Here is a 12,090-nt window from a genome sequence, read left to right on the forward strand (position 1 = left end):
ATTTGACTACATTCCATTATCCTCATTTTGCTTTTGTTGATGTTCATCTTATACCCTCCTTTCAAGACACCGTCCATTCCATTCAACTGCTCTTCCAAGTCCTTTGCTGTCTCTGACAGAATTACAATCATGTCTAGTACCATTTAAATTTAATAGAATTTTATAAAATGCATTCTGAGTCACTCAGTTTCGTTATAGTCAATTACTTGCCTCACTATTCACTATGTTGTTTATATATTTGTGTTACCCACGTAGTTTAAATTTGATTCTCAGCCATAGTTTTGTCATTCTCAGTATGCCCAGCCCACATGCATTGTTTTTTCTTTTGCTTTTTACTTTTTTCCTTTGTTATTGGAGTATGCTATTTTCTTTATGATGCTTGCATTATTGATTTCTTTGTATTATACTTCACTTTGTAAATTAGTGTCACATGTGTGATTTATCTCATTTCTCAGAGGAAGATATTTGATTCCTATGGACAGTTCATGTCCATGTCTGTCACTTTAATCTTTGCCCTTTTCAGGTCGTGGGTATTGTTTGACAGTACAAAAGACTGAATTAAATTTCGGTTTTAATTTCACATCAAATGTGGATCAAAATTAATTAAAGATATCTCTGCTTGATTTTCATTTCGGCTACTCAAATCGTCCTCTGTGTCAGTGCAAATTACAGTTTATTTTTAGAGTTTTAATCACCCCAGTTTTCTCTCGTAGTTAAACTAAGGCTCATTACTTAAGTAAAAGTACACGGATCTTAGACATTGGGCAATGATATTATCTTATGATTAGTCTTCCACAGTAGCATCGGTAGATGAAGTGTTCTTGTTACATCAACGGAAATGTGGTCTAATTTGTTTTCATGAGCTTCTGAGGTGCATATTACATAGTATCTGAGTGGGGAGGGGCAAAAATGGTTTTTCACTGATGGGTTCCTAAATCGAATGTGTATTGTAGCAGTAATCCGCAACAGAAACATCTATTGTACATGTCCTGGGACCCACATGAGATATATTCAGATAAAGTGCGATTTGCTGTGATGATCACTCTTGAGAACTTGATGGGCATCTGTAATTTGTTGCTACTAATCTATTGGGAATGTTTTATTAATATTCTGTTATGTGAAAGGAGAACTGGAACAACAAATGTATAAAGTAGTGGGAACAAGTGTGTGCTGTATGCCTGCAGAAGAGTTCAGCTTGTGAGTGAAGAGTTTTAAAATGTTTTTGGAATTACTGGATCATTAATTTTGATAGGTTTTCCATTTGTAAAATAATTTTAGAGATGGGTTGGTTCCCACTAGATATGTCAATTTTTTTTTCCTGCCAGTGAGATGAAATGTTTGAGAATGGAATGTTTGAGATTGTCGTATCACTAATATTTATCTCCCATGCCTTATCATGTGATATTGATAGGAGAATACACACAGATATTCACTGCCTCACTGAGTCACAGTAATATGCAATATACCTTGTGTGTGTGTGTGTGTGTGTGTGTGTTTTCTGATATCAGTTTACAAGTAGTTTCAGTGTGTGAAAACCTTAAATTATTATTATTATTATTATTATTATTATTATTGTATTAGTACAGATGAAGCCATTGTTACAAGTTATACAGTTTTTAAAAGTATGACCTGCTGTTGATTTATTTCTGTTTTTTCCTTTTTTAATTTTTAGATTACTCCTGTGCTTTGCAAAAGGACATAATTGTCCATGGAAGGTTATATGTTTCTCCGAATTACTTGTGCTTTTATGCAAACATCTTCAGATGGGAAACACAGGTATGTTTGCAGTAAGTGCTTTAATGAACTCTGTGTTTACAGTAGAAGCTTTTGCGTAGATGTAAATATGCAGCAATGTTTATGTAATGAGCAGTATAATACTATTCCATTTACTTCTTGAAACAGGTATATCACATCAGTTTTTGGGTTTTTTGAATATCAAAGTTTGCAAGACTTAGGTGACAGGAAATCTCAGTTCTTTAAGCATGATAATATTAATGGTAGGAAAATCTATATATTTTTTCAACATGATATATACTTACTTACATTCTCTACTTCTCCTGTGTTCCTTGGTCAAAAATAATATGGAATGCTACAGTAGGTGAAATGCATTAAAGAGAGAAATGGAGAAAATGATGTGCACGGATACTGAATAGAACTTAGTGACACATGGGGATCAGTTACTTAAATGAAGAAACCACTTGTCTAAGACATCAATAATGTATTGTGGGCGGTTATTGAATTTTCTGTGAATAACCTTTTACATTACAGTGATCAGTATACATGTTCCTCATTGAGAAGATACTACACCACTTAGTCTGATATGAAATTATAAAATCTGACATAGTCGTTGTGGAATGTTAATTAATATTTTCTGTTGGCAATTATTTTGGAGCAACGTTGAAAAGTAGCGCGCGCGCGCACACACACACACACACACACACACACACACACACACACACACACACTACATAATGATCCCATTATGAGAATTAAAATTATATTACACAGATGTAAGAGATACAAGACAATAAAAAAAGCTGTGGCTTGGGAGATGAAATTCAATAAGAAAGAAGTAAATGATGGAAGGAAACAAGAAAAAGTTAGAGGGCAACAGAAAAGAAAAATGTACGTGTATTTTTAAACTACATGTATGCTGTGACCATAAGATTTGTTGTAGAAGTATTTTTACGTAGATAATTAAGAAAATACTATTTGAGAAGATAAACTTAAGTGATCATGACAAGGCAGCATTATAGTAATAGTTATATGGTGGTCTTATGTTGTTTATATTGATTCCTGGTTTCTTTAAATTAGGTGGAACCAAGTAAGACAAATTACCTTGATGTTTCCATGAACTGTGTTACTGCAGTTTTCTTCCAACACCCCTTTGTAAACTGACACGTTTGCTTGATGAACTAATGAAATACTAGCTGCAATTGAGATACCATGTTTATGGCAGTTTTTTCTTCAACAAAGGAAACTGCTTTTGCTTGAACACCAAAAGTAGTTACCGCACACAAAAGTAGTTACCTGTTAACTGTAATTCTATTCCCAACTTTTTTGTGACAGTTAATACCCTCTACTGAACACCACATTTTGTTTTCTTCTGTTTGCAATCTCTTGTATTGTAACTATTTCTGCTATGTGCATGAGGTACTTCATACACCATGTTTCATTTCTGTTATGTACACTGCAGCCCCATGATATCTTCTGTCCATTACATTAAATGTATTGATTTGTTCCTCTCTCATTTGAACTTTTCCATTTTGGCCAGATTCCAAGAGACAGTGCTAACATATTCTTACTTTGCCTGTCTGAAGTCCACCTGCATTCCACCTCCCACCACCATACACTTACGCCATTACTCAGTAACATAACAGTCAGATCTCTTTTGTCTCCTTTGTTCTTAGTCATAAGAGTGACACTATAATTTGTTTTTATACAGTGTTGTGTGAACAGTTGTATGTAAAATCAAAAGTGGATTTTGTAATTGTCAACATGATTTTGTCATTGTGTATTGGCTTCCATCATTAGCTAAGTATGCAATATATATATTCAGTGTGTAGTTTGCAGTCTTTTTGTTCATTGTTGTGCATGGCCAGAAATGTGTTTGAAGTCTTTTTTTGAAACAAATTGCAAAGTTTTCCCATGACATCCGCAGTCACCTCTTTCACATATGCAGCTGATTTCCTTTCTGATGTCAACAGATTTGGTGAATGTAACTACAGTTGCTGTTTAAAATAATTTTTCATATGAGAAAATATTTTTATTAAGTTTTGTAATAATATTAGCAATGTAGGCTCATACTTTATTTAATTTATGATAATCCATTTGTGTTACAGCTGTCCTTGAGATGGAAAGATATCACAGCTATAACCAAAGAAAAAACTGCTTTGGTTATCCCTAATGCAATACTTGTCTGTACAAAAACAGAGAAACATTTCCTAACTTCATTTGGAGCACGAGACAAGACATATCTTATGCTTTTTAGGGTGTGGCAAAATGCACTGTTAGATCAGGTATGCTGAAATTACAAACATCTTTTACAAATTTTTATTGATGTTTACATTTTGTTAGTTTGATATTTATATATTCAGGGTACTGTTGCCATGTCAGTAGTTGTGATACATGTTTTTCTGTCGCTGTATAGTAACAGATATTTCATATCACTGTTTCATTGAAAAATTGTGAGACAATGACTATGTGAAAATACAACGTCTGTTAAGAAGTTGCTGATTGATATTTTTACTTGCATTAATGCATTTCATCCCAGTGTAGTGTACACACAGCACTAACCTTAACTTCACAAAATCCAGTAGAAACAAATTTCTATTGTACACAACTCGTCAAGCATGTGGTAAAAGGCATTCAGAAGTTCTATGTTTATATTTTATTATATTTCACAATTACTCCAACATTTTATGAAAAAAAATAAATTGTTGAAAACTTAGTGTTGCATGTATGTAATACTGGGATGAAATGGGTTAAGAATTCAATTGTATTTAATTTTGGTTTCAGCAATTAACACACGAGTGCAAAAGTTCTTATTATGAAACATTACTGACTTATTTATGTACAGCAACTCTCAATGCAAGAGATATGGCAGTGGGTGCATACTTGCTATGGTGATGAGCTAGGACTGACAAGTGATGATGAAGATTATATAGCTCCTGTGTCAGAGGAGGAAAAGCAATCATCTGCTGCTGTGAGACTCTCAGTTGACTCATTTGCTGAAGTAAGTATCACAAAAAGTTATTGTAGTTATGATAAAAATACACGTTTGTTTTTTCTTATAACTATAAGTGAGAAATCTAGGTACCATGAGCAATCATTTTGTTAGCTAATGTAAACAAGTGTGTATCAAAAGCTTTGGCAGTTGCAGATGTGAAGCGGTGCTCATAGAGGTGGTTGGGTAATGGCAATAGTATTACGATGTTATGTGCAGCTAATTTTAGCAGCTGAGCTTATGACGGTGGTGATGGTGTTGGACGTTGTTGTAGTAGTAGCGTTAGTAGAAATGTGATGACAGAATCAGAAAAAAAATGAAATCTCTCTCTCTCTCTCTCTCTCTCTCTCTCTCTCTCTCTCTCTCTCTCTCTCTCTCTCTGTCATTGTGCTTCATTAGCATTCCCATCTTTAATACCTGTTAGGGCACTGTCTTAAAACACGTGAACTGTTGTAAAAATTTTCCTTCTTTTCATGTGCACGTGCCTTACAGTCTTCTCATTCGTATCAAAACAACCTTCATTTCTGCACAGGGTGGAAAATGTTGGGGATCAGTGCTGTTCCTGTGTAGCAAAACAGTATATTAGTACAAATTCAGAGGTTAATGGTAGAAATAAGGCAATTGTCTTGATGTATGAGCACTACTTAATGAGTACTAGGTGAGGAAATCCCATCAAATATTAGGTGGACAAATGATAGAGTTTCTGTTAGCCATAATTTAACAAGAGTCCAACCTCATCATGAGTTTTTTTGAAGTATATTGACAAAATATAATAAGTGAGGATCTTGTGCAATAATAGTATTTATTGTTGAAAAATAGGTGAACATCTACAATAAGGAGATTTGTAGTTAATCATATGTATCATTCACAGCACTGAAATAAAAACTATCAATTAACTGTGGCAGAACTTAACTCTCCTCAAATTTCATGTACTGATCTGTATCCAGTTTAAATAGTAAACTTCGTGTCCTGTATAATTACATTCAGTGGGTAGCAGAACTTTCTTCAAAACATTGTAGTAAATATCCACAGAAAAAGTGTGCACTTATTATTGTAGGAACATATCAACAGTGAGAACCTTAGAGCTCATACTAGAGAACTTGTGTGTCCCTTCTTCTTTCGTGGCTACACATAGGTGTGTCTACAATCAACATAGGATCATCGCCAGCTCACCCTGTGGTAAAATAATGGGAGGTCTCCATCTGTTAAAAAGAATAAATGTGTTATTGGATCATTTTCTGCAGTTGAGCTGTCATTCTGTTCTTTTGTCATTGCATGCTCTGCCGTTTACTCTCCGGCTCATAATGATGGATCCATGTTTTGTCACCTGTAATGATCCTGTCTAAAAAGTTGTCCCCTTCATTACCATAGCGATCCAAATGTTTCTTGCAAATGTCCAAGCACATTTGTTTATGCAACTGTGTGAGTTGTTTTGGGACCCATCTTGCACAAACTTAATGAAACCCAAGTCTGTTGTGGATAATTTTGCAGGCAGAACCGTGACTAATTTGCAGATGATGTGCCACTTCGTCAGTAGTTAATTGTCTGTCTAAGAGAATCATTTCACGTAAATGCTCAATGGTTTCTTCATTTGTGGTGGTAAACGGTCGTCCACTCCTTTATCGTGCGTAACACTTGTGCAACCATTTTGGTATTTTTCAATCCATACATAGACACTCTGTTGTGGCAAAACACTGTTCCCGTACTGTACTGGAAGTCTTTGATGAATTTCGGCCCCTGATATGCCTACCAGAATAAACTGAAATATAACTAAATTGTGGATAATAATTGACTTACCCTCGTAGATAGGCTGATAGCACATCAAAAATTCTACTACTATAAGAAACAGACTATAAGAAACCTACCTGTATGTTGACTGCAGTGGCAAAATAATGCACATGTAGAGGCGACCAGAATGTAGCTACTGTGAACATTTTTAGATCTGGGTGTACCACTAGCTCCATTGAATGATTGAAAATATTAAGGAATTTCTAATACACTTTGCGGATTATTACTTATTGAGTCATGATAGTATGAAAATAACAGTTCCACATTTGCAGATGCCACTATGTCCATGCTGTCTCTTGAGCTAATAGTCATAATTAGGTGGTGCCAAAGTGTGAACATGTCAGGGAGTCAACCAGTCCTAGCTAGGTTCAGATTTGTTGAATACTCTTTCCCTGTTACTTGGTTTGTTCCAGCAGGACAGAAGGGGAGACTTTCAGTGCTACCAAACTGCTCTCTTTTTTTAAAGATTTGGTGAAGTTGACACAGTAAGATGCGATCTGGTTCCCTATTGAAATATAACCCAGGACATTATTTTCCACAGAGACAACCTCCTTCAGTTTGATGAGAAACTCAGGACTAACCTGGAACAGTGTGGTATTCTTTTCATCATATTAGTCTGTAGAGGTTTTATGCCACTTGTGTTGAAACCAGTGCTTTCATCGTGACTTTTGAGGGTCATACCCTTCTGGAAAAAGTCAAAGTTATGGTTTACCGTTGTGATAGAGAGTCCTATTTCCCACCTGTCTTGTTCTGTTTCTGATTTCTCTGTTTTGGTCACATGTCTTTGTGATGTGAAGCATATCCTGTTTGCAGAAACTGCAGCTGCCCTCTCCATGTGGGGAGTCTTTGCACCCCACTGCCCAAGTGCGTATACTGTTCCAGTCCAAATTCTCCTCACTCTCTGGATTGACCGATCTATAATAAGGAATGGAAGATTCAAGAATTCAAAACTCTCATCCATCTACCCTACTCTGAAGCCTGACAGAAATTCGACCATCTCCACCTAGTATCTTTAAAGTCTACCTTTGCTTCTGTTATGCCCTTCCCTCTTCCTCTTTCTTTCTTACTTCCTTCCTGACTCCCTTTCCCTTCACCCTCCCTGGCGGTTTCCATTCACGGAACTGTTCCTCCTCCATGGCTGGGGAAGAAACCCTCTTCTCCGGCACCCACCATGTATGGGGCTCCCTTTCGGAACCCCCTTTTCTGGCATGTCCAGGACAAGAAGCCTGTTACATTGAATCAGATGCAGGATCCACAGTCTGTGGGCCTCAAGGCTGCTCATTCTCTTTTAGATCCTGGTATTGCTGTGACTTGCTCTCTTGCCGACCTCACTTCAGCTCTACCTTGAAAGAGAACAACAAGGACCCGCCGACATCCTAGAATGTGTCACCCCCTCCATCAATCAGGATCTGATCTTACATTCATATATGTCAATCAGTCCTTACTGGTGATGGACACTCACTCAGCACAATGACTGATTCTGCCCCTTTTGATGTCCATCCTGACTCTTGTACTACTCTCCTCCAATGGAACCATAATGGTTAGTATTGTCACCTTCTGGAATTGTAGGGTCTTCTTACTCTCTATTCTATTGCTTGTGTTGTATTACAGGAATCTCATTTCATGGATACACATGCCCGACTCTTCCTGGTTTCCAAGCCTTCTGCCAGAACTGGGTCAACCTTTTGCATGCCTCCAGTGGTGTCTGTACATTGGTCCACACAGACATAGTCAGTTCGTGGGTTCCTCTTCATACTGCACTGGAAGTAGTGGCCATTCGGATCCATTTAGCTTCTATGGTGATGATATGAAATCTTTATCTTCCCCCAGACTGGCCTGCTATGCTTCCTGCTCTTCTTTCTTCTTACCCTCCTTCGACAGCTCCCTCCATCTTTGTCAACTAAAGTGGACATGCTGGTCATACCGCAATGCTCTTTAATGCCACAGCAGCACCAGCTGGGGCTCAAACAACCCACTCTGATATTTATTTATTTATTTACATGTCAAGTTATGTAGGATCAAATTGAGGAGCAAATCTCCAAGGTCATGGAACATGTAAGTACATGAAATTACAACATAAAAGTAATAATAGACAAACATAAATGTTTATGAAGCTGAAAACAGTCAATCTATAATTTTAAGTAAACGCAATCAACAGTACAACAAGAATCAGCATAATTTTTGAAGGAACTCCTGGAGAGAATAGAAGGAGTGACCCATGAGGAAACTCTTCAGTTTTGATTTGAAGGTGCATGGATTACTGCTAAGATTTTCAAATTCTTGTGGTAGATTATTGAAAATGGATCAGCAGTATACTGCACACCTTCCTGCACAAGAGTTAAAGAAGTCCAGTCCAAATGCAGGTTTGGTTTCTGCTGAGTATTAACTGAGTGAAGGCTGCTTATTCTTAGGAATATTGTTAACAAGAAATGACCATAATATATATATATATTGAGAGGCCAATGTGAGACTTGTGAATAGGGGTCGACAAGAGGTTCGTGAATGTACACCACTTATTGCCCGAACTACCCATTTCTGAGCCAAAAAATCCTTTTACAATAGGACGAGTTATCCCAAAATATAATACCATACGACATAAGCAAATGAAGATAAGCAAAGTAGACTAATTTTCATGTCGAACAATCACTCACATGAGATACTGTTCGAATAAAAAAAACGGCAGCATTAAGTCTTCGAACAAGATCCTTAATGTGGGCTTTCCACGACACCTTACTATCTATCTGAACACCTAGAAATTTGAACTGTCCAGTTTCACTAATCATATGCCCATTCTGTGAAATTAAAATGCCAGGTTTTGTTGAATTGTGTGTTAGAAACTGTAAAAACTGAGTCTTACTATGATTTAGAATTAGTTTATTTTCTACAAGCCATGAACTTAGGTCATGAACAGCACTATTTGAAACAGAGCCAATGTTGCACCCAACATCCTTTACTACCGAGCTAGCGTCATCGGCAAACAGAAATATACAAGAAATGCATTTTAATAATATACACCTGATAGAGCGACTGACATACCACTTTTCCGCAGTCACCAAACACACTGAGGCACTTATCATAGTTCAAAAATGGCTCTGAGCACTATGGGACTCAACTGCTGTGGTCATTAGTCCCCTAGAACTTAGAACTACTTAAACCTAACTAACCTAAGGACATCACACACATCCATGCCCGAGGCAGGATTCGAACCTGCGACCGTAGCAACTTATCATAGTGATGGATAAGATTTGAAATACCTTCGTCGTAAAATTGTGCCACCTGAGACTTCAACCAGTGAGTCACGCCCTCCTGGAGTTCCACATCGTCATCAAAGTGCTGCGTCGGAAGCCAGTTCTTCATCTTGGGAAACAAGTGGAAGTCGCTTGGTGCAAGATCGGGACTGTAGGGCAGATGTAGAAAAATTTCCCATTTGAATTAATTACGTAGTTCTTCAGTGCGGTTTGCCATGTGAGGTCGAGCATTGTCGTGCAAAAACAAAATTTTGGACATCAGTTTTCCTCGGCATTTGTTTTGAACTGCTCTTCTAAGGCTGTGCAAAGTTTGACAGTACCGAGCAGAATTTATGGTTGCTCCACATTCGAGAAAATCAAATAAGAAGCACACCTTGCCTATCCCAGAACACTGTCGCCATCAACTTTCTTGCTGACAAAGTTTGCAAACATTTTCTTGGTATTTGGGGGGACCTTGTGTGCCCCCACTCCATGGACTGTAATTTTGTCTCTCAATCAATGTGTTTCACCCAAGTCTAGTCACCAGTTATGATTCAGTCCAGTAATGACTCATCATGTTTGTAGTAGGCCTCCAGAAATGTCAACGTTGCCCCCATTCGCTGTTCTTTATGGTGCTCTGTAAGCATTTTGGGCACCCATTGTGCACAAAATTTGTGGTAGCCTAGCTTTTGAATGACAATTTCAAACAACAAGGTCTGTGAAACTTGTGGAAAAGAAAGCGAATCCTCCGTTATTGTGAAGTGACAGTTTTCACGAATTGTTTTATTGACAAGATCGTCAGTCACAATGCTCGGGTGTACACTCTTCTCTTCATCATGAACTTTCGTTCGGCCATTTTTAAACCGAATGAACCATTTCATGATGGAACATTCACTCTCATTACATTGTTTCCGTACACTTCGCACAGTTTCCAAGAAATTTCAATAGGTTTTAGGATTTTTGTCAACAAAGACTGTATAACAGACTGCACCTCACAACTGGCGGGATTTTCGATTGCAGCTCACACTTCAAATTTGAATATCGAAAAAACTAGATATGCAGAGACATTCCCGCTGTCACAGTAGGAAGCCGACTAAGCTGCCGAGCACGCACATACCAAAATATACGCAATCGGCACCGCCTAGCGGCGTCAGACGGAAACGTTCCCTACTTTCTGAATAGCCCTCACATAAATAAGGAACAGGAGTGACCCCAACACTGATCCCTGGGGCACTCACCACTTGACTGTACCCCACTTAGACCACACATCACAGCCATTCTCAACATTGTGAATAATGACCTTTTGCTGTCTGTTGCTAAAGTAAGAGGTGAACCGATTGTGAGCTACTCCCTGTATTCCGTAGTGGCCCAACTTCTATAGCAATATTTTGTGATCAACAAAATCAAACACCTTAGTTAAATAAAAAATAATTGCCTAGCATTCAAAACCTTTTGTTTAACCCATCCAATACCTCACAGGGAGAAGAGCATGTAGCATTTTCAGTTTTTAAATGGCTTCTAAAGCCTAACTGTATATTTGAGTGCAAATCGTGTGATATAAAATGTTCCATTATCGTTTTCAATAACTTTAGCAAACACTGATGGCGTAGAAATAGGTCTAAAATTGTCTACATTATCCCTTTCTCCCTTTTCATAAAGTGGCTTCACTACTGAGTACTCTAATCGCTTAGGAAACTGACCATTCCTAAAGGAAAAATTACAAATATGGCTAAATACAGGGCTAACATGTGCAGCACAGTACTTTAATATTCTGCTAGGCACTCTATCATAATCCTGAGAGTCCTTAGTCTTCAGTGATTTAAATATTGACTCAATCTCCTTCTTGTCTGTATCACAGAGGAGTATTTCAGACATCAGTCTCGGAAAGGCATTTGCCAATAGAGGTATATGATTCCCTGTAGAAACTAAATTTTTATTTAATTCACCAGAAATGCTAAGAAAAATTAAGCACCTTACAATACTGTTTGTAATTGTTTGGTTGTGATTACTTCTAACATTTTGATGTAATTCCCACTTCATTCTACATGATATCCTTATCTCACTAGTCAGCCACCCTGGCTGTCTATTACTACTAGTACCACATTTAGAATGTTGTAATGGAAAGCTAACATAGCTAACACTTGGTTCAAGAATCATAAAAGAAGGTCGTATACATGGAAGAAGCCTGGAGATAATGACAGGTTTCAGATAGATTATATAATGGTAAGACAGAGATATAGGAACCAGGTTTTAAATTGTAAAACATTTCCAGGGGCGGATGTGGACTCTGACCACAATCTATTGGCTGTAAACTGTATATTAAAACTAAAGAAATTGCAAAAAGGTGGG

At 37.4% G+C, this 12,090-nt stretch overlaps 1 protein-coding gene and 1 long non-coding RNA gene across 5 annotated transcripts in view; one reads left to right on the forward strand and one right to left on the reverse strand.

The window, feature by feature from the left end:
• The window catches only part of LOC126297595 (uncharacterized), a 57,579-nt gene extending 54,339 nt beyond the window's left edge, over positions 1 to 3,240 (reverse strand). The window contains exons 1-2 of the long non-coding RNA XR_007552547.1: positions 3,031 to 3,240; positions 2,839 to 2,930 (exon numbers count right to left, since the gene is read on the reverse strand). This is a non-coding gene — a long non-coding RNA (uncharacterized LOC126297595). The remainder of the gene's footprint in view (positions 1 to 2,838; positions 2,931 to 3,030) is intronic.
• The window catches only part of LOC126297594 (protein Aster-B-like), a 206,066-nt gene that overhangs the window by 93,297 nt on the left and 100,679 nt on the right, over positions 1 to 12,090 (forward strand). For all 4 annotated transcript variants that reach the window (XM_049988569.1, XM_049988570.1, XM_049988571.1 and 1 more), the window contains 3 exons: positions 1,673 to 1,776; positions 3,843 to 4,019; positions 4,580 to 4,735. In XM_049988569.1, the coding sequence (XP_049844526.1) occupies positions 1,673 to 1,776; positions 3,843 to 4,019; positions 4,580 to 4,735 (437 nt within the window). The remainder of the gene's footprint in view (positions 1 to 1,672; positions 1,777 to 3,842; positions 4,020 to 4,579; positions 4,736 to 12,090) is intronic.

Source organism: Schistocerca gregaria, chromosome X (genome assembly GCF_023897955.1).
Source record: "Schistocerca gregaria isolate iqSchGreg1 chromosome X, iqSchGreg1.2, whole genome shotgun sequence".
Classification (NCBI taxonomy): Eukaryota; Metazoa; Arthropoda; class Insecta; order Orthoptera; family Acrididae; genus Schistocerca; species Schistocerca gregaria.